This window comes from Convolutriloba macropyga, chromosome 2 (genome assembly GCF_964194025.1).
Source record: "Convolutriloba macropyga chromosome 2, txConMacr16.3, whole genome shotgun sequence".
NCBI lineage: Eukaryota > Metazoa > Xenacoelomorpha > Acoela > Convolutidae > Convolutriloba > Convolutriloba macropyga.
Genome location: NC_134469.1, coordinates 53893732 through 53917763, shown reverse-complemented (window position 1 = coordinate 53917763; position 24032 = coordinate 53893732). Strand labels below are relative to the sequence as shown.

General features: G+C 34.1%; 3 protein-coding genes across 3 annotated transcripts in view; 1 reads left to right on the top strand and 2 right to left on the bottom strand.

Annotated features, from left to right (window-relative positions):
• The window catches only part of LOC142335355 (uncharacterized), a 62168-nt gene extending 58299 nt beyond the window's left edge, over nucleotides 1-3869 (bottom strand). Inside the window, exon 1 of the mRNA XM_075383810.1 lies at nucleotides 3677-3869. Within this exon, the coding sequence (XP_075239925.1) occupies nucleotides 3677-3716 (40 nt within the window). The 5' untranslated portion in view covers nucleotides 3717-3869. The remainder of the gene's footprint in view (nucleotides 1-3676) is intronic.
• Nucleotides 1-24032, top strand: part of LOC142334499 (sorting nexin-12-like) — a 474196-nt gene that overhangs the window by 255920 nt on the left and 194244 nt on the right. The window lies entirely within an intron of this gene.
• LOC142334498 (uncharacterized) overlaps nucleotides 1-24032 on the bottom strand; it is a 653384-nt gene that overhangs the window by 452358 nt on the left and 176994 nt on the right. The window lies entirely within an intron of this gene.

Sequence of the window (24032 nt, the reverse complement as noted above, 5' to 3'; positions counted from 1 at the left end):
ACTTACGAAGCAATTCTGCGGCTGTATTAGTTAGAAGTGAGCCGAATAAAATTGCTGCATTTTATCAAAGCTTTTTTTGTGCAGCGGGTGCTGTAGGCCTAGTTCCTAATGAAAAGAGTTTTTGTTTTCTACAGAGTAACAAAAAGAAGTGGCATCTTGAATAGTATCATTGCCTGAGAGAAATACAAATCAAAGATTTGGATGTGCTATGGAGGTTTCAGGTGGTGGGATAGGAGCTGGTGGGGGCTAGTACAACCAGGACTGGATATTACTAAGGGGGACTTAAAATAATATATGTTAAAAACCTGTTGGGAACAGAAGAACAGTTTAAATCAAAATCAAATGAGAAAGATACAATTAAATGAGAAGCTTTTTGAAAAGTTAAACTGGACAAGTTAATTTCAAGGCCTCATATCAATTTAAATGAACAAGTGAATTTTAATGACTCTCTGATGGAAAAAGTTAAATTTAACGCCTCTCTGGAATGAACTAGTTAATTTTAAGGCCTCTCTGAGATAACCAGAAAGATTTGAATGCACCTCTGGCTCTCTGACCACCATTTATACTGCTGGTCCAGAAATTAGATATATAAACGGCGGCGCTAATCGCGGGACCACATGTATAACTTGAGAATTCAACCCCTAGTTCTACTCTCGGTATATAATTAAGTATTAAAAAAATTAAATGAAAATATTAACTAAGAAGTTATTTTAAACAGCATCAAATATGAAACAAGCATAAACAGATAAAAAAATCAGTTGAAAAGACTGAAGTTGCACTAGTTAACACAGGTTTTTCACTATTCTAAGTTAAACTTGCGAGATGTTAATTTGAACTTACCTTAATTCCAAAACTGTGCTAAGTTAATTTTTAAAACTTAGAAAATTTTTCGTTAAGAACTAGTCACAGAATTTTCTAAGTTAAAATCTATCTCAAGTAAGTTGAGATTTAAGCAAGGGAACGATATGTGAGTATGAATAAAATCTGAAGTTATCGGGGACTAAAAAGTGCGTGTTGGTTGAGAGTAGAAAATCCTTTTTAACTTGTGGACACATGTCTTTCTCTATTATCCTTTTGGATAGAGATAACAGTGTGACATAGTTCTCATATTTAAGTTCGCATTCTCAAATTAGTTTGATGTAATCACGTTATGGTATTCTCAGTTCAAGATAGCGATTTTAAAATAGTATACGATTCAAACTTACTTACCAATTTGTTCTTATGTTAATCCAAGTCATAATTTTGATTAACGCACTTTAACGTAGATTGTCAAAATAGCACTATGATTATCAAAAAATGTTACTGAGTGTGGCACACTTCAGTGCAATGGTAACTGAAAAAGACCGACCGGTATGTATCTGCTTATTAAAGACTGTTTATTACAAAAAGTGTTGGAAAATTGCGTATAAACTAGCCGGCGCCGGCAGAATTTGAAAATCAAACAAGTTCAAGCGTTTCTACCAAAACTAGCCGACGTTGAAAAGCGCAAGAACATGACTGGGCTCAAAAAGAGCCAAGAAAAGTTAATTGTATTTGATCACCATAAATTGGCAACTAATTAATACTAAGAGTTAATTTGTCTCTTTTTCTGTTGTGATTTTTTCATACCAAATCCCATGAGCCGCTGAGGTACGGTCATGGCCCGCGATAATTACAACTCAATAAAATTTTCCATTACTTCAGATTAATTAGGTTTGCAAAAAATAAATCTTAAATAACTTTGTCATTTTCATTTCGTTCTGATGGAATCTGTCAGTCAGTTGGCATTTCTTCTTTTATGAATGTCGGCTGATAACTTTATCCCCGAAAACAATGATAATGGAATAAAGTTGGCGTAGTATTGTGTACGTTGATATGTAGGTAAATTTTAAAAAAATGGATCGATCATTGGATATTTTTTTTACTTCTTACAGATCAAATGGAGCTGACTTTAAAAAGAACCCGCACCTAAAGAGCCAGCGTTAAAAACGCAAAACTGTACCTGATTCAAAAGCACCCAAAAACTGTAAATTGTTCATAACTATTTTGAATTTTTAGTAAATGTGAGAGGAACAAAGTTCACAAGAAAAGAAACTTTGTGCAGAGCATAAAGTCAGATTCTCCAACTGGCTTTAACGAAGCCCTCCAATTTGACATTGGTGTTATGGAAACCAACAGAAAAAAAAACAAATATTGAAGTTAGAAAATTTATTATTGTTTTCCAGTCCTGGTGACATTACATAGGACTTTCTCTAGAGTCTTTGAAGAAAATTGCTTAAACTTTGCGTAGCTGGAGACAATTATAAGGCTACAATTTGGTGGAAATTGAACTACCAAATTGGATATCTGATTAGTGTTATCGACACAAACTCAATAAAATGTTTATAGTCTAACTTGAATTGATTTTTTTTTGCATTCTGAGCGAAACAATTTGTTAAACAGCAAAGCTGAGCGATTAATTGTTTGGACTAATTGAGTATCAAGTAATGAAACGGTAATATACAGCATAGCGGATAACACAGTTCTCAATAGTTATCTGCAACAACGTGCTATCCAGCCAGAATTGGAACTGCTAAAACGAATGGTGCGGTGTAAAGTTTTCCTTGTCTATGATAGGAGAGCAGCAATTATAGTTAACTATAACGAAGATTTTTCCCTGTGTAGATTGATCTCATGTTTTGTTGCGATGGTGCAATATCAAGTTTAACCACAAAAATCACGTTGGAGGCAGTTTCTTCTTCTGTTAAACAAATAAGAAGTAACACTTCATTTCTTAGAAACTGCTTTGTAGATGTTGTTGAATTTTTTAAAGCTCATTTTGACTGAAATATAATATGTCCATTAGATTAATCAGTTTTTATTTTTTGAATTTTGGCATTTTGTTAACTCCCATTTGGAACCCGTAAATTTTGCTCTTCTATAATCATTGCTGTGTCAATAAACAGAGGTTGTTTTGTAATCTTTAATATTTAAAAGTAAAAGCAATTGATCCACTGTTGTAATCAATAAATACATAAAAGTTAATGAATCAAAGTCCCAAATCCGTGCTTACATCATAATTAAGTTCTTATTGCCATACATGTAATAACTTCAAACCGTCGCTGTTATTGTATTTTCTGTAATTTGTTGTATATACTTTTTCATTCAATTTTTTGTTTTGTTTTATTTTTTCTATTTAACGGACAAGTTATAAGAAACATCTTTAATCATCAATTGAGTTTTTGAGCGGTTTGTTAATGTTACCTCTGAGTTGTTTCTAATACTATAACACAGAACTGACAAATGGGTAAAAAGTATCGTCTGGCACAATTTTTCTCTTCTTTTTACAACAAGAACAGTTTTTTTACACTTTGCGCGTGTAGTACAATAAAGTTGAAATAATGATGGATAAAACGGACTGATCTTGTTTTGTGTACCGTTCGATGCTCTAACCCAAACCTAGCATCAAAATTATCTCAAAAAACGTTTTGACATATTGATGAAAAAACTCACTCACCTCAACAGGGTGTTTTTTTGAAGATGTTTTCGGGATTTGGACAAACAATTGATTTAAAAGCGATGAAATTTACAAAATTGAACCCGTGTTTTTTTTCAGCGCGGTAAAAAAAATATACTTTTGCAGTGATAATGCATTTATTCGTCACCAAATGCAATTAAAAATTTGCTCAATTTGATTCATCGGTCGTTAGAAACTTACCAATGAACAGGATCCACAGAATAAGTCTAATCTGTTGCATAATTGTTCAACTCAATCGATAAGTTATTCATAACATATCAGAGATGTACATCATAAGTTTTAATGTATCACGGCAAATACAAGCAAGGTCGTGATATTATTTTGAGTTCAACTGAACGAGCTCATTCGCTGTTTTGTGTCGCTTTAAAAATGAACAGGGACAAACAAATACAGCTTCAACTCTTTTGAAACATTCCTTGACGACTAACATCCCTTTGTTAGCTCTAATATGGTTTTGGATATGAATTTGATAGGTTTGTAATATCACTTTGCTTGTTTGCTTGTAAACAAACTAATGCTTAAACAAACTAGGGGCTTTTAGATCTGGCTTAAGTTTTAGTAAATTATTCTAAGTTCGAGGAGTGTTGCAACACTAACATCCGAAAAGCATCCCAAGGAAGCCAAAAACATAAAAGCTTAAGAAATCCAAATAAAACAAAATGAAAAGATTAATATCGTCTTGAATGATCTTGCAAGAATAACATCCCGTCTCGGCCATTGTGGATCTGAAAAATTTCGTCTAAATTAAAACCAGTTTCCTCGAAAGCTCCAAAACGTTTCCTGGCAACATTTTAACATACAGGAAGAGTCTGAAAATTTTAAATCAAGAAAAATATTGGAAAATGAAAACTTTGCAACCGTATCGCAAATGATTGCATGAAACTTATTTTCTGATTGCTGCACGATCATATCAGATATAACTTTTTGCTTGTCAAACAAAATGTATTTTTACAATTGATGAGCTGCATCAAAACATTGAGGCATTAAAAAATAACATTATGCGTTCAAAATTGCCTATGTCCAGATTTTCTATCCAGATATTCTATTGTTGTTCCTGCTTCAGTACGTACAGAAGACAACAAGTTTGCCCCAAAATGTCCTGAATATCGATTTTTGCTCATAACATGCAACCACTTTTCTTTTAATTTAGGTCAATAAAGTTACTGCTCACATAAATTTTCCCACTAAGGGATCAGAAAAACAATCGTAAATTGGATCCTCATCTGAAGTAACAAAACGCCCTGTGGTTGAATGTTTTCTTAATAATAAGCTCTTATGGAGACTCAGGCCATCATTTCAAAATTTCTCCAAAAACTATAGTTGAGGACCACATAAAGACCACAAACCTATCAAAATTTAACCAATATGTAAGTTATTTTAGTAATTGACCTCACCAGTAAGCTGTATTCTATGTTCATAATTTCAAAACGCTATTTAGTTCAATCTTCCAAGCTTGTTTGAAGGTCTGGATCTTTATAACACCAGGACTTTTTGGTTGTAACATGTACGCTAATTTCGGCCGAGTAAAATCTTTTATGAAGAGATGTAGCACATGCATGATGGAAAATTTGCAACACAAGTATGATTAGAAAATTGGATTGATTATTGGAGAGACATTGCCAAATTCTCAGTCTTACAAGAAAGCTTTAAGCTTTAATTTTTTTAATTTTAAATTCAATTTTATCGCTTTTTCTAGTTCCAAGGAATGATTCGTACGCAATGTATGGCTCAAAATATCAATTAAATATTAGAATAAGATATATCAATTAAATAATGAGTCTCAAAAAACGTTATAGGATCAAACATAGAACAGATTTATCAAGTATAGCAGACAATGTTAAGAACATTTCAAAAACCTTCAGCAGAAAAACTCTAGAAAAGTTCGATTTGAACCTTTTTTTCCGAAAATTTGTTTTCTCTGCGCATTTTTGTGATACTCTCTACATAATGCATTTTAACAATTAAGCTTTATATTCCAGTAGAAATATAGTTAAATATCCAAATATTACCAATTTTTTAGTTGAAAAAAGTTGTTGAAAAAATTAGTTGTAAGGAAAATTTCAATAATCTTATCTGACCGGTGGTTTTATGCTAATTGATTTGACTGAAAGAAAGTGCAGCTTTGGGGGTGAAGTAATATTGTGTCCGTAGTTTCCTGAAAAGCCGGAGATTGTGCAAAATAATCTTTTTTTTTGGTTCTGAAAAATTGCACTTTTATTGTCTGTATTTGACATCTATAAATCTCGGACTCTTAAAAATTTATAACTATTTAATAGAGCTATAGCAATTTAGTTCAATCCTCCAAGTTTGTTCAATCCTCCAGGTCTGGTTCTTGATAACAACGGATCTTTTTACATTTTTGTTGTAACAAAACAAAGACGCTAATTTTGGCCGACTAATATATTTCATGAAAAGATAAAACACATGTATGATGGAAACGATTTAAAAAACGGGATTGATTACAAAAGAGACGTTACAGGAAACAGTTTTAAGGACATTTCCATTAATCTATATGATAGATTTTTTTATTCTGATTGATTTGACAAAAAGAAAGTGCAACTCATAAGAAAGTACAGAAGTGAAGTAATAGTGTGTCAGTTGTTTCCTTAAAAGACGGAGATTCGGCAAAATGTACAATTGTTTTCCTCCGTCTGGATTTTTTATTGCAAAATCAGAGCCGTTTTTAAAAATATAAAATGAGTGCATCGCAAATCTTTTTTGATTAAATTAAATTCACCTTCATCTTCTTTGTTTGACAGCTATTGATCTCGCGCTCGGATCGAATTCAAAAGTATTTAATACAGCTGTAGCTATATAATTCTTTCTTCCAAGTGTGTTTGAGGTCTTGATCTTTATAACAACACGACTGTAACAAAAAACAAATGCCCTATTTTTGGCCGAGTAACTTTTTCATGAACAGATGTAACACATGTATGGAAAAAGTTTTAGAAAATGGATGGATTATCTGAGAGACATTTTCATTTTCTCAGTCCTACAAAAAGCTTTGAGGTTTAATTTTAATGTCATTTATCTCGCTTTTTCTAGTTCCATGGAATGATTAGTACGCAAGGCATGGCTCAAAATATCAATTAAATATTAGAACAAGATATATCAATTAAATAATAATGATATATCAAATAAAAAAATGTTATAGGATCCAAAATAGAATAAATTTATCATTTGTAGCAGGTAATTTTAAGAAAAGATTATAAACGTTCAGCAAAAAAACGATAGATTTTTTTTGAAATTTTATCCGAAACTTTTGTCTTCTCTGTGCTTTGTCGTAATACTCTCTATGTAATGCAATGAAGTAATGGAATGACATTAAAGGTTTATATTACAATGTAAGTGTATTTACAAATGCAAGTGTTAGCAGTGGCTCAGATGTTAAAAAAAGTTGTAAGGACATTTTCAGTAATCTTGTCTGATCGATATTTTTTTACTGACCGATTTGACAAAAAGAAAGTGCAATTTTGGAAGTGAGGTATTAGAGGTATTATCGTGTCTGTAGTTTTCTTAAAAACGGAAGTTGTGCAATATATTCTTGTTTTTAATTGCTTCTGGGAGTTTTGGGCGTAATCAAAGATGTTGCTTATATTAAAAAAAGAGTGCTTCGCAAAAATTTTTTTGTTTAATTTAAAGTTATCCTCATTATCTTTATTTGACGGCTCTTTAGCTCGCAATTGGAAGAAGTGAACATGAAAAATTTTTTAAAAAATTGGAACCTAAAGAAAAAATCTTTTACAGTTCGCCTCGACAAATAAAACGCCTGTCTAGTGGTGGAAAACAATTTGGCGAAAAAGTTTTTTCACGTATCAAAAACAAAATAAACGACCAATTCTCTTCCTTTAGTTTTTTTTACTTGCAATGCTAAAATATTGGTTCCAGATTGGTTTGTTGCTTTGTGATTGGAACTTATTTTTGTTGACCGAAAACCGAAGTAGCTCTCTTTTAGATGCGGTAAGCTAGGATCCTCTCTAAACTTGTTGAGTAAAAACATACAGTCCAAAAAAGCATCTTGGAATGAGGCTATTTTTGCTAAAATTTCATTTACAGCAACAGAAATTAGAAAGATAATATACTGGAAATATACTGGAGAATCATTGAAATAACCTTTAAAGCTAAAAAAACGATCATTGTCGGGTAAAGATTTGAGTTTTCTATGCAGAAGAGTTGCCGTCTTCCGAATTTCTAACTAGGGCAACAGTGAGGGGGCTCTGTCGCCCAGAAAATCGATCAAATAAAATAACCCAAATTTTTGTATTGGTGAAGCAAGCGTTACCTTGTTACTCTGCTATTTCCCCTCTTCCACACTTGTATGCTGTTGCAAATTAGATTGCCTAGAAATATAATATTTCACAATGGGGCTCATAATACCAATTCTAGTTAAATGGATAACAAACGTAAGAAATTTACTTGCACATCGATTGAATGGACAAATTTAAGGCAAATTATAATATTTATTAAAATAGAAATAAAAACAATATTAATGGTCCACTTCCCAAATGAACTGAATCCAAACCACTCAGAGTATCCCAACTGGTCTTGCAATTAGAAATTTCCGGATTTCAGTCTCACTATCAATCTCTTCTTTGCTCTCCACACTATCTTGTAAAACTTAGTCCTACTAAAACAAATGTTTTCTCTCGCTTATGCAAAAAGCTGTTCTGTGTCCAAACTTCTGAAGTTCTGCCAAAATTCTCTAAAGTCTCCCAAATTTCTCTGTGTAACTTCAATTTATACTCAATCAATTCGCTCTTATCTTAAGCATACAAACCTTAATCTCTTAAGTAAACATTGCAAATGGCACTTGAAGTCTGTCACATTCTGTAGGAGGGCTTTGTTTGCTATGCGAACAAACCAATATCAAATTCTGCTCTGTCATTCAAACGCTACCAACCATTGATCAGTATGCTCCTTATCTTAAGTACACGACATTTGGACACTTATGTAAACAAATCCATTCCGTTTTATCTCATATATGCACTTGAAATGTCACTCAAAATTTGCTTAGTAAACATTGAACGTTGCCCTGAAAAGTTCTTCTTGCTCTATTTCTGCTATCAAATTAACTACCTGCAATCAATCCCTGTTAAAAATCATAGGCCGAACAAATAATTAAACTCAACACCAAAGCTAGGAGGAATCGGTTTTTTGAGTTTTCTCAATAATTTACGCAATGCCCCATTTAAAAGCTGCCGAAAAATCTTATATTCCTAAAAGCCCACAATTTGACCTCTAGGTGTCATCCAAAGGTCATCCCTCAAAGATGAGGGGTCAATTTGAAAAAAAATAACTATTGTCATGGGAAATTCTCTCATAGTTGCTCCTAACTACAAAAATTCATGGCCTAACTCCCACTAGAACACGAGTAATGACCACGCACAATTTTCATCGACCTCCCTGGTCACACCAAAATTCCAAACTTAAAAATTTGCTAACTATAGTTTGCCAACAATTTGCCTTCCAAGTTTCATGTCCAACGGATCAGTCATCGCGAGTCGTTTGCAATTTGAAAATTTTTAACTAGTTGTGGGTGCCGAATCCCGAAAAATCCGAATTCGTTAAGAATGACCGCGCTGGGTATTTTTGTCACTAACTGTCGCAGGTCATCGTATTATTACAATTTCAAAGTCATTCAGCAGCTCAAAAAGGCCAATTTCCGGTTTTCGGCACTCGGGTTATCCGGAAGCACCGACTTCCGGTCTCACCCGGAAGTTAAAAATAGCACCAATAGAAAGCCCTTACTACACGAGCAATTCAATTTTTACTTCACGCAGCACCAGCGTGCAGTAGTTCATTGGGTGTTGAACTCGGATCAAATTTGACCTCAAATTCGGATTCCTTGTATCCAAATTAGTCTATCCGTCATTTTTCAGGTCAATCCGACTCCAACTTTTGGAAATATTACTATTTCAATTTAAATGCTAACTATCTTCCGCAAAAGAACAACCTATTTACTACAGAAAACCCAAAAAACTGTCCTAACACTTTTCCATGATCATCTCATACATTACTCTGGACTTAATACCCTTTGCAACCCTTAGTTATCTTATATCATACTCAAACAGTCATTTTTCTATTCAAAATACCAAAAACCTTCATATCACACGAATCCGGTGCTAAAAACTTGGTATCGGTTATTCGGTTTGGCCCAAAGGTATACCAGACTGATAGGACCATTGGGTGTGCCTGACACTAAAATTTTGTAAACGTCCGCTGAATATAACCCTACATGGGGGGCAGTTTAGTTCTGCTTGGTGGTATTTTGAAAAACTGATAAATTGCTTTTTTATGTATTCTAAATCAACAAAACTCTACTTAACTAACGCAGTTCGAAAAGCTGTGACCGCTCACCCATCCCCTACTCTATATGGACAATCATTAGGGGAACATGCCCGCAAATTTTCAAATTCCAATGACGAAAATAAATTAAAGAGTTGAGGTGTATTATGTTTTAGGTGCAAATTAATTTACAAACCGAAAATCGCACTTTAAGTTATTTCAAATTGAAATTCCATTTCTGTTCAAAGTATCTAGTTCACTTCAAATGTTCGCTCTCTAGTTTTCTTCTAATTTTAAGTCACCCATTTTGACTTTGGCCTAATGCACAAATACAACTTTGCTAAATCAACTAAATATTTTGACAGCTCGATATGCTTTTGTTCATCAATTTGTTTGTTTGAGATTCGCCGCTCAACTCGAAACAATAAGCCTTTGAGAGAGAACGCTTATTTCAATCACCTAATTAACTTGTCTAGGTTGACCTAACTTATCTAACTTACTCGCAGTTTCTACTTATGAAAATTTCTTGCGTTCTACACTCCTCCATACTAGATTATTTTTCTCCCGAAAAATTGAAAGCCGTTACCCTGTGACCCGAATAACTTACTCCTACGTACTTTAAGAATAGTCAACCTATGGAAGTTAGTCCCTTGTGTATAGCCCCGGCTTAAAATAAACTAACTGTACTAATATTAGAAAAGCGGTTGATTAAATCAGATTCGAAAACAGTTTCGCATTTTCACATTTTAACGTATTCTACCTAATTCATCAACATTGATTTTTGATTGAATTACCAAAACTAAACTTTTCTCTAAATCATCTTTTTGAAAAAAAAGTTCCTAAGGCTAGATTGCACCACCAAATTGTCCTAATAAACCAAATTAAAACAATATAGGCAACAATTGGCTAAAAAGGCTTGAGTAACTTAGCTGTCAACGTCCCTCTCATCATACACTTGTGCACCTGTATATGAAAAACTTCTTTCTCTGATGCTTGAATGAATGTCAACCTCTTCCTTTACTGTAGTTACCACTTCTCCTGTAATCCTGCCATGAACGCTGACCTGATGATTCCAAAAGGCTTCACTTCTCTTCTCGGCTCAACGGTCGGATGCTCATCCGTTAATTGCGGTTGCCCCCATTCCTCCAGCTCCTTTCCCAGCTGTGCAAAATTACTTCGGTCACCTGCTGCCTTATCATTTTGAACCTTCTGTGTTTCAAATAACAACAGCCGATCAACTCCTTCTGAACTTGCAAAATTGCACTCAATTGTGCACTTTTGTGTCTCATCAGCAACATGTGTTGCATTGCAGAACTGCTGGTCTATACCTCTTGTCTTTAACTCCATCAAGCCCCAGGATCCCAACCTGTATTTTCTGCTATTTTTGACACCAAGGCCAAAATTGCTTGCTATTGCAGTTACATTGTCGCATGCTGCTGAGTTCAAACTCGCGGCAAAATTTGTCTCGCTTCTCGCATCGTTCACTTCAAGTTCCGCTACATCTGAAAAAACTATATCCGAAATATCTTTAAACGAAAATTCATCAGTCGACTATTCATCGCTTAGCTCCTCAGACTCTGATGACAGCACACAATCCTTTACCATAGCATGACGCTCATCCGGTTGACAAGATTCAACACTCCGCTCACTGATTTCTTCTTCTGTTGGAATTTTTCTGAAGCCACTATTTTCAAATTCGCTCAGCGCTGCTCTATAAATTTCCTGATTTATTCAACCTCAAACTTCATTTGTAAACTCGACCTCATTTCCAGTTTGCAGTTCATCGCTGTAACCTGGAATTCTTATTCTGCTACCACTCTCAACAAATTCCCGTATCTTCCACTTCTTCGATCAAATCTTCACTAAAAGCTCCATTTTTTCTTGACATAACACATCGCGGATCCCAATGCCAGCCCTTCAGAATATTTGCCGGGTTGCCGATTTTCAAACATTAAAGAAATGTCAACGCTTCTGTTTGTATCAGTCACCTGCCTTTGAGAACACTGCTGTCGCGTTCTCTGATCCACAGTATCACTGGTTCAATGAATTCTGCCCCACTCCCCGCTTTCCCTTTAACAAAGAAATTGTAGCTTCGCTCATAAAAAACCGATTGTCAGACAACCGGACGACAAACTGGTACAGCGTCTCTGTCAGTGTCCATGCTTGCTTCCCTGGAGTCGACTGCCAATAACCTCTCGGTAAATCACTTACTGCATTCAAGGCCCAACCACACATTTTTGTAGGCATCCATTTCATCATCTGTTCTTCCTGCCATCCCAGCTTCATGCCAGCGCTCAAAAAAATGTTCACGCCAATTTTTCCCAATTTTTGTAGCCTGGTGAAGGAAAACGCTTCACCAATTGATAACCAAACATAATCGAACTGTTGGTAACCAAATCACAAATTTAAGTGAACTTTCACTGTGCTCTCAGCTGTTTCTCCGACGAAAAATATCGCACGCTCTCCAAGTAATAAGAAAATAATCCACAGCAAAAAGTAACAAAGAAACGACGCCCAGCCAGGAGCGCCACTGTTGTCTCCTGAATTTCAAACTCGCCCAGAAGATCGATCAAATAAAGAAACGAAAGGTTTTGAATTGTTGAAGCAAGCGTTAATTTGTTACTCTGCTATTTCCCCTCTTCCACCCTTGTATGCTGTTGCATATTAGATTGCCTTGAAAAAAGTATAAAAACCTTGAAAAAAGTTGAAAAAAAATAATATCAATTCTAATTATATGGATAACAAATGTAAGAAAATTACTTAAACCTCAATGGAAAGGGCAAATTTAAGGCAATTTATAATATTAATTAAAATAATAATAACGGTTCACTTCTCAAATGAACTAAATCAAAACCACTCACATTATCCCAACTGGTCTTGCAATTACAAATTTCAAGATTTCAGTCCCATTCTCAATCTCTTTTTTGCTTTTCACACAATCTTTTAATATTTAGTCCTACTAAACCAAATGCTTATGCGAAAATCTCTTCTGTGTCCAAACTTCTGAAGTTCTCCCAAAATTCTCCAACGACTGGCCAATTTTCTTTGTGTCACATCAATTTATACTCAATCAACACGCTATTATCCTAAGCAAACAAACCTTAATTTGTTATGAAAACATTGCAACTTGCACTTGAAACCTGTCACATTCTGTAGGAGGGCATTGTTTGCTATGCAAACAAACCAATATCAATCTATGCTCTGTCATTCAAAGGACGCAACTAACCATTGTTCAACATTCTCTTTATCTTAAGTACACGATCTTTGGACTCTTATGTAAAAAAACCCACTCCGTTTTATCTCATATATGCACTTGACATGTCAATCAGTGTTTGCTTAATAAACAATGAACTTTGCCCTGAAAAATTCTTTTTTCTCTATTTCCGCTATCAAATTAACTAGCTGCAATCAATCCCTGTCAAAAATCATGGGCAGAACAAATAACTAAACTCAACACAAAAGCTAAGAGAAATCGTTATTTTGATTTTTCTCAACAATTTATGCAATTCCCCAGTTAAAAGCTGCCGAAAAGTCTTTTATTCCTAAAAGCCCACAATTTGACTTCTAGGTGCAATCCAAAGGTAACCCCTCCAAGTTGAGGGGTCAGGTTGAAAAAAATAGCTATTGTCACGGAAAGTTCTCTCATAGTAGACCCGCATCTTGGCCTAAAAAATGTCATGGCCTAACTCCCTCTAGAACACGAACAATGAGCGCGCATATTTTTCATTGACCTCCCGAATGACACCAAAATTCCAAAATTAACAACTTGCGAAGTATAGTGGGCCAACAATCTGCCTGCCAAGTTTCACGACCAACGGATCAGTCGTCGCGAGTCGTTTGCTATTTGAAAATTTTTAACGAGTCGTGGTTGCCTAAACCCGAAGAATCCGAGTTCGTTAAAATTCAACGAGGTGGGTGTTTTTTGTCACTAATTGTCTCAAGTTATCATATTATTAGCATTTCAAAGTCATTCGGCAGCTTAAAAAGGCCAATTTTTGGTTTTCGGCACTCGGGTTATCCAGAAGCACCGACTTCCGGTCTCACCCGGAAGTTATAAGTAGCACCAACAGAAAGCCCTCACTACACAAGCTATTCGATTTTTACTTCCCGCAGCACCAGCGTGCCTTAGTTCCTTGGGGATGGATCTGGGATCAAATCTGCCACAAAGTCGGATTCCTTGTATCCAAATTAGTCTATCTGCCATTTTTCAAGTCAATCCGACTTCAACTTTTGGAGAAATTACTATTTCAATTTAAGTGCTAACTATCTTCCGGCAAGAACAACCCATTTACTACAAAACACCCAAAAAGTTATCCTAAGCCTTTTCCATGATCATCTCATACATTACTCAGGACTTAATACCCTTTGCAACCCTTAATTACTCTTATATCATACTCAAACAGTCATTTTTCCAATAAAAATACCAAAAAACTTCATATCACAAGACTTCCGGTGCTAAAAACTTGGTATCGGGTATTCGGTTTGGCCCAAAAGGTATACCAGACTGATAGGAACATTGGGTGTACCTGACATTAAAATTTTATAATTGTCCGCTGAAAATAACCCTACATGGTTGGGCAGTTTAAATCTTCTTGGCGGCATTTTGAAAAACTGACAAATTGCCTTTTTATTTACTCTAAATCAACAAAACTCCACTTAACTAACTCAGATCGAAAAACTGTAACCGCCCACCCATTCCCTATTCTATATGGACAGTCATTAGGGAACATCACCACAAATTTTCAGAGACCAATGACGAAAATAGCTTAAGGAGTTGAGGTGTACCAGGTTTGGGGTGCCAATTAATTTCAAAATTGCAATTTTAGTTCATTCAAATCGAAGTTCCAGTTCTGTTCAAAGTATCTAGTTCACTTCAAATGTGCGCTCTTTATTTTCTTCTAAATTTAAATCACCCATTTTGACTTTGGCCTGATGCACAAATAGAACTTTGCTAATTAAACTAAATGTTTTGACAGCTCGATATGCTTTTGTTCATCAATTTGCTTATTTAAGATTTGTCACTCAACTCCTCCTCTCTGGAGCCTTCGAAGCATTAACCCTTTGAGAGAGAACGCTTACTTCAAACACCTAATTAGCTTGTCTAAGTTGACCTAAATTATCTAACTTACTCGCAATTTCTGCTTAAGAAAATTCCTTGTGTTCTACAAGAGTGTTTCTTCGCTTTCAAAGAATCTTCACCTTCATTTTCACCTGCAGAAAAGTTGCTCTATTTAATGGCGTCCTTGACCTTAGGAAATCATCCAATTGAAGCTTTTGGTTAAGTTGTTTAGAAGTCAAGAGAATCAAAATTTATAAGCTAAAAATGGCAGTTCAAGAGAAAACGTAAGAGGCCTTCCAGCTTTTTAAACAGTGAATACTACATCACAGGTGAACGTTTAGTGTATAAGCTCTCCAGCTAGATGAAACAGAAGTTATCCAATTCAACAATTGTCCAATTTTCACCAAATCTCAGCTCTAAGGACAGTGGACTTTATATGAATTACTTCATTAAACAGGCGATGCCCATGTCATAATGATATTTGCTCAATCACTGAATGGTGTCTGACAAAAACCCATATCGCTTCTTTTGCGTTATCAAAATTAAACTGCCTAGGTCGAGGTGTGCGTTAATGATCAGACAATTAAAAACGCACAATGTCTTTGCTTTGCCAGCTCTAGCTTCCTCCGTTCGAATTGAGCTGGTTCCAGTCGCATCTTGGTTTTGAACTCGATATCGAATTTCTGCATCCTTTCTTCTCGCCTTTGCTTTGCTGAAGATGTTTCTTAAATATTCTCCATATTTTGGCCGCATGCTGTTGCTCCATTTTGCACTGTTTGAGCAACTGGGTTGTCCGTTGAGTAATTATTATTGCTCTCGCTGTCGTTCACTGTTTGAATTTTGTTGCTTTGTTCTGCGTTCATTACTGGCTGCATGTCTTTCCTTATATATGCAAGCCAATGATAGTCCAAAATAGCCTTGAACTTCCTGGCCTCTTTCAGGTTTGCTTCAACGAAATTTGATGGGTATGTTTTTGACGCTGCAGTTGCTTGGTTATTTCTTCCTTTAGACGGTGAACAGTCTGTTGATAGAGGACCTTTAGTTTGTTGGGTCGATCTGAATCTTCAATTATTTTGTAGCCAATCCCTGTTTTAGTGTTAACTTCTTCCACTAAATATTGGTTGTGCTTGAATTGCTTGGTTGCTGTTTGCTTTGCTTGTTCCTTTTAAGCGAGGTCAACTCTTCAACGTGTTTTTTGAATTATACTCGCACCTTTCGCTCTGCCTCACTGGCGTTGCGCTGTTGATTCGTTTGATTTTCTTTGGGGGTTGCCTTCGGCAATCTTTTCATCAGATTGGACAGCATTTTGCCTTCCAATGTGCGGGTTGGCGGACCAAAAGTAACGGCTGCTCTCCTATCAAAGTCAAGGAAACTTTACACCGCCCAGTTTGTTTCAGCGTTTCCAATCTGTCCGGATATTGTGTTTTTGCATTTAATTTTTGTGAACTGTATTATCCGCTTTACTGTATATTATTGTTGCATTAATTATTGCTCAATCACTCTTGATAACAAATTGCTCAGCTTTGCTGTATAACAAAAACTTGCTTCTCTCAGAATAACAAAATAATTCAAGTTGAAACAATCAATTTTTGCTCGAGTTTTTGGTTAATAACTCAATTTATAAACCGAATTCCCAAAATTCATAAGGTTCAGCTCTATGTAACTGTCCTGGCTACTGATTAAGGCAAATATTTTCCGTCTTCGATTTCTTAGTATTTTCCGAGAGTTTTTTCCCGATAATCAAAGTTAACAAATGTAAGAAATTTTGCAGATTATGCTTTTCAGTACACTCAATAGCTCAATAACGCAATTTGAGATTTATACTAGGCTTCGTTAAAGCCAGTAAGAGAAACTGTCTTTATGCTTTGCACAAAGTTTCTCTTACTTAGGAACTTCGTTCCTCAGAATGAAAGTTTTGAGAATATCAAAGTTAATTGTCTTTTCACAAGTCAAGTAAAGTTAAAACTTTACAATCACTAATATGATCCAAAGAAACAAGACACAGTAAGAAGTAATTTACCGCTCAAGAAAGTGTGCTTCAAAACGCATTGTATGTCAGTTCAATATAACCAAAAGTGCAAATTTCCACTGATTTTTGGTAGTTTTTCAAGCTCTATTTATACTGCTGTACATGTCAAATTAGCATCTCTGATTGGTTGTAGATAAAGATGTTGACAGAATGTAAACAATTTTCCATAAAGTCACTTTTTCAGTGTAAATTTGATGTCATGAGGTTTGTTAATCATGGAGAAGTTTTGTCGAATATTCTGTATCAATAACAGGTGGATTCGCAATCCAATCGTAAAGAATCTGATGCAATTTAGTAATGAATTTCATCTTTTCTTCCGAGTAAATCTTCAACTATAAATTCTACGACTTCAGTGCAATATTCATAGCTGTTGGTGATAGTATGGTAAACTCCGAAATTTTTTATTGATTATTCGCCAGATTCGGGGAGAGAAAAAAGTTGTACTTTGTGCATAATTGGCAATACTACTTTGGTGATAAATGCGGTAGTTGAGTTGCAGTTATTTTTTAACTTCATGATTGACGATTGTGTACTAATAATAGTTACTAAATATAAAAGTTGAAAAAATTGATCAAATCCGTATGGTTTCGATAGAATGTAGAATTTCGCTCTTCATGCTATTCTAGCTTTAATGCTTGAAATGGCCTTGAGGCGCTATTCAATTTGGTAATTGAGTTAGTAAGCTCAGCCGCAACATCTGTTTTAAATGTTGTTTAACTTTAGTTTTTTTCTGAATGAGCTTTGTCCAAGTATCTTAGATGAAGTCTGCAATATACATTCTTCTGTTCTCCGCGGGTGATTTTTACACTTAGATATACTAGCAAAAATCTAAAAGAACAGCTCAGAGACTTAATGATTTCCGGGTTTTATCTGTTCATCTGCTTTTTGAGGAAGAAAAAACAAAAAATCAATCGGTCATACAAAAAAAACACAGGAAAAGTACGAAGAACAGAAAATTACATATAGGAACAACCAGCAGAGTCTAATTTCTGTAGAATCCGTTTGGCAGCAATTATTGAAGATAGTGAGCTTTTAGCTGCTGATTCTTCTAAAAAATTTTAAACCCTATCACAGTGTTCGGAAAAAGGTTGCTATTTAGTATACTAATTAAAAATTTGGGTGAAAATTTGAAAGACGGAGTACATACTGCTGTATTATAACGCAACTAAAAACGTTTATTGTTCTTTTATCACAGCTTTGAGTGAGTGTTTTGTGGGTTTATATACTGGTGTAGTTGTATGTGTTAATGTGGTGTATACAGGAGAATGTTTGGTTATGTGATTGTTTTTTTAAGAAAACTGTAGATAAGTTTCTGACAAAATAATCGGACTTGTTTTCTCTGAACTGACAAATGATTTTTTTTCATAACCGACAGATAAAATTTTTAAGTCATGTTTAAATTATAGATTCAATTTTTCCAGTGCAATGTTTTATTTAAAATTTAGAAGCTCTGTATTCTGAAACTAATTAAAATCGTTTCTGAAATAGCTAATAATTCTCTAATGGTACAATTGTAAATTGTAAATTGTAAGTTGTAGAATCTGTTTAAGGTTATATGGATTTCTGTCTAAGATTTTTTTTTCGTGTAGGTTTATTTAGCAGAAGGTCAATCCATTCTAATCATCTTTGTTTAGCACTTTCTTCACAAAACATTTTCCCGGGACATAATTATCTGAAAAAACTTCAGTTCTCAAAAAACATGAAATCTTAACTTCAAAAGATTTAATTGAGAGATTGCAATTTTGTTGAGAAAAATGCCATACTTAATAAAAAGACCTCCAGACATCGTCAATGATTCCCTAATTTATCTGTCAGCTATCCATTTTTATTGATGATTAGTTGAAGTGCTGAAACAATAATCCCCCAAAAACTTAAAGTGAGAGTACTAAGGAGCGGAACACCATTGATTGTGCTTTATGAGGTAGCACATGAAATTAAATGTTTTTAATTGATCAGATACTGTCATTTTCAGAGACCTTTTTAAAGTTGGTTTCCGAAGCTCATAGAACTGAGTCAGCCACAATTCTTTTTACAATTTTGTTTTCTGTTGAAGTTTACTTCACCAAACCAACACTTTGCCGAAACAGCAAGTCAATTTTATCACTATTCATTGTAAATTTGTGTGATTTCCTTTTTTGAAAAATGCTGGCAAGAAATTAGTCAATTTTTTTTTGTTTTTGATATAAAAACTTGTATCGTTCGCAAATTGAACAGTTGTTAAATTTTGAGAAAAATTTGAGAAAGCTAAAGACCGTAGCAAACGCCGTTATTGATCACTGTCCAATCTGCAGAAACTCCTCACATATTGCATTGGGCCAGTAAGAAGCGACAGAAACATTGTAATGCTATTATATCCCAATTCCATAAGATTTTGCTCCCTGATAAAAAATGCGGGGATAATAAACTGAACGCCTTGACAACAAATGCCCCATATTTTTTAAAAGTTGCCAATTTTATACTATTAGCTTCAACTAAATGTAAACCAGCATCGCTGGATCAAGTATACCTTGATTAATTAAATTATTGTTCCGACCCCCACTTTAGTGGGGAGGAGGAACTATATACACAACTGGGTTATATTTTGTTCAGTCAATTTTGGCCGATGGATATATTCATCCTAGAGAATTGTGAGTGGTATTATTGAAAAGCCCGTCCAGCGTAGAATACGGAATTAAAAAGATTTTTTCGATTTTCGTTTGTTACAGGGAGTTATCGAGGTTTAAGTTTTGTGAACATTCGACTCTTTTTGTTCACATTTTCAGTTACTTTTGCCAAAATTTGGCACAATTTCGCTAGTATAGTTCAAAATAGGTTAAAATTTTTAACGGCATAGTGTTGTTGTTACCGTTAGAGATAGAAGAGTGTTGCTGAATTGTTTGATTGAAGGTTTTTTGGCTAAACTTTTTGACAAAATTTTCAAAATTCAAACATTTTTCATCAAAAATGGCACAAAATATGCTTTTTTGGTCCACATCGTTAAAATTTGCAAGACTTAGTGACCTAGCAACCTTAAAAAAGGACTCCCTAATCCCAAAAAGAACGCTAGTTGCAATTAGGCGCCGGATGACAGTCTTCTGGAATTAAACTTAGCCGTTTTATGAGGATTTGTCTCGATAATTATACGAAATACAACGTTCTTTTTATTAATATTTAACGAATTCCACGCAACAATTGGTCTAATTCGCAAACACTTCGAACACTTTGTCGGTTTGCTGGGTGCGCGACAAAATCAGAGAGAGGTTCGACAATATCATGGATTCTTAGAATCAGAAACTTTTAAGTTTTTATTTTGATGCTGCCTTTTTTCAAAATGTTTTAGTTGGTTTTTTTAATGTTAATTACTGACAATATTTTTTATTCTCGGCTCCGTTAATGATCGCTCTAATTTACGTAAATTTGAGGCCGAATGTAGATATAGTTTTTTTCCTTGTCTTTTGCCTTCAATTGTTATTCTTTTGGCAGTCTGAATTTTAAGTTTAACCACTCAAAGATCCAAATTTCTTCCTCAAGAGGTGCACATGGATCTCTTCTATTGATTTGGTTGTTTTCTAATTTCTCTCATGTTATCGAACGTATTTGTTTCAGGGAAATTTCTGTGATTTTTTGAACCTGTCAATATTTTATTAATATTTAGTCAACATTTTGTTTATTCTCAGTAAGTACAGGTCGATCTCTCCTCTGAAAAGAAGACAAACTAATTTTGTCGCTGATTGGATTAACAGAAGGTTTTCTTGCGCTTGGTAGTACGAGTTTTCTTCAAAATTTTCTGATTTTTTGTATAATTTCCCATTTTTGATGTTGTTTTTGTTTTTTTTTTATTTTGTAACTTGTAACATTATTTAACAATCTAACTGAAAAAAACTGTACAATATTTGAGACTGAACATCTTTTTGTTTTCATAAAACGTGGTTTGGAGGGCTGCGACACCGTTCTCTTGCAGAAATTGGTAGAGTTTTTTATTTTTGCCCTTAATTTGTTGTAAATTTTTTTTGTTGTCATATGCCAAATTTTGTGTTATTAAAGGTCTCAGTGGTCTAGTATAGAAAAACAAATGAACTTAAAAAGTGATACCAGTAAATAGCTAATGGTTGTTTCGACTTTCGAATTAAATTTCTAAAAAAAATGTTAATCGTATTCTTCAACTTATCCCTTTTTGTTGTGGTTTGAGGTTTTTTGGTATTATACAATGTTATCAGGTGGTGTTATCAGTTTCGTAAATTAGCCTTATTATTTAGAGCACTTTTTAATGTTTTGTTGAATCAAACAATAATTTTTTTTGTTTAAACGTTTTAAATGATGTCTTCAGGTCTTAGAGAATTTGTTGCAGGAGAATTTTGTGAAGTTTAGATACTTTTCAATTTCTGTGGTTCTTTTTGTTGTCATTTTGTGATAGTTGCTTTAAAAAAAGACGTTATGGTGGTCAAAGGAGACGCAAATGAAGATGTTATTTTCTCGCGGTTAATATCTTATGAATTTAATGGCTTCAAAACTGTGGTTTCGTAAAGTTGTTTGTGAAAATTATTAGTGCAGCTTGTATTTAATGTTATTATGTAGTCTTATGATTTAGTCTCATTAAACAAAATCGAAAGTAAATTTCCGCGTAGTTGCAATTCAAACTGTCTACTTTATTAGTCGAAAGCTTTTGTTGGCTATGAATTTTGAAAACATTTTTTTATTAAAAAAAGAGAGATTTTTGAGATCTGCCAATTTTATTTCTGTTAAATTGTAGCTTTAACCTATTTAAATACAATTTGCTCCTCATGACGGTTTTATTTTCCTCAAATGGTCTTTCTTCTTGGAACAACCAGTTTTCATAAAACCAATTTTTGTGAATTTTGCAGATTTGCCCCTTTTTCGTAGGTTTGTGTTCCCTTTCCACAGTATCACAATGATGGGCGTCATTTGATTTACAAATTTTGTTGCCTTTAAAAAAAACAAACGAAGATTTCTATTGTTTTTAGTAATCAACTTAATACTTAATTCATTGGGGGGACATCGTTTTCTTGCATAATTTTTCGTTCAAAATTTTACGTTTTGCCTGTACTTGTCGGTTTTTTTTTGTTGTCGTATGACATATTCTGGATAATGAAAGGCCTCAGTCGCTCTCTATTGAGGTATAAAAGACTCGCTTAATGATATCACTTGATGCGTAATGTTTCTATTCAGTTCGAATTTAATTCTTTTTTTTAAAAAAAACAATGTTTTTATAAACTTTGCACATTTTGCTTATTTCTAGTCGACTTGTAGCCAAGTCGCATTGAGAAAAAGTTTCATATTTTGTTCCAAATGTACCGGTTAATCTTCTCAGTATAAATTATATCTGATGCCATTTTTGTTTGGTTATTAGTGGTTTTCAAAAAATGGACAAGGAATTTTGGTCGTAATTAATATTTGTAACAATTTGATTTTTATTGCCGTCTTTTCTGGTAGTCATATTATGGTAGCCACAGGTCTCATAAACCCTCTAGAGTAGATTGTTTTATTCTTTTAGTAGTTTGTTGAACGATATGTTGATATGTTATTTTTTTTATCTCTTCCTCATTTGGTAGACAATTAAGTGAAAAATGTAGATGAGTGGTGTCGGAACTTAATGTGCGAACGCACATTACCGTGCCTCCTTGTTCTTATATATAATCAGTTACTTCCTTTAAAATAAGTTTTGTAGAAACTGTATAACAGAAATCCATTTAAATCTTCTGCATGCCCATACGTCCTTTTTTAGACAAAACTAACAAAGGCCTTTTTGAATTTTCGGTTGAACACAAAATGGACATGACTTCCTATCAAAAACATGACAGCTTTGATTCCAAGCATTTGAAACTTCTGGTGCCCTGATATTCTCACAATTTTTGAAAACGTTTTGTTTATGGAATTCGAAATATTTAATTTCTACAAAAAATCTTGTGCAGCCTACAATTGTTACATTTTTGCTCAGGTTGATTTGCTTTCCAAATGTTAAAAGTCGAAATTTATTTTTTTCGGACAAAACATCATGTTTGTTTGTTGTATTCTTGAGAAAGAGCCAGATATTTTAAGCACTTTATTGCTCCAAATCAGCACTAAACACAATGTTAAAAAGTTGTTCCTTTTAGTTTTATGTGAAAACCATCTTTTGATAGAACTGACGTAGATATTTTGCATTTCAAAACCTTTGCATTTTTCCATTTCAAGTTTCAACTAATTTCTTTTGTAGTACTACCCAGGTAGGTGTTTTCGAATAGCTCAATTTCAAATGTTTTCCGATTGCGTTCAAAATTATTATTTTTAACAAACTTTTGCTGTTTCAGAAATAAAAAATCCGTGAAATTTCAGGTTTTATGCTTTTGTCAGTTTCACATAATTGAATTCGTGCAACAATTCCCGATAATTATTTATCAATGCTGCTGTAACTCGCATGAGTGATTAAATGTGAATCAATTGTACCCGAGGAGTTTTTGTTCAATTGTTTATCCCGAATTAAAAATGTGGCAGATGAATATCAGTGAACCCCAGTGTCAAATGAAATATCAGTGCTGAAACAATAATCCCCCAAAAACTTAAAGTGAGAGTACTAAGGAGCGGAACACCATTGATTGTGCTTTATGAGGTAGCACATGAAATTAAATGTTTTTAATTGATCAGATACTGTCATTTTCAGAGACCTTTTTAAAGTTGGTTTCCGAAGCTCATAGAACTGAGTCAGCCATAATTCTTTTTACAATTTTGTTTTCTGTTGAAGTTTACTTCACCAAACCAACACTTTGCCGAAACAGCAAGTCAATTTTATCACTATTCATTGTAAATTTGTGTGATTTCCTTTTTTGAAAAATGCTGGCAAGAAATTAGTCAATTTTTTTTGTTTTTGATATAAAAACTTGTATCGTTCGCAAATTGAACAGTTGTTAAATTTTGAGAAAAATTTGAGAAAGCTAAAGACCGTAGCAAACGCCGTTATTGATCACTGTCCAATCTGCAGAAACTCCTCACATATTGCATTGGGCCAGTAAGAAGCGACAGAAACATTGTAATGCTATTATATCCCAATTCCATAACATTTTGCTCCCTGATAAAAAATGCGGGGATAATAAACTGAACGCCTTGACAACAAATGCCCCATATTTTTTAAAAGTTGCCAATTTTATACTATTAGCTTCAACTAAATGTAAACCAGCATCGCTGGATCA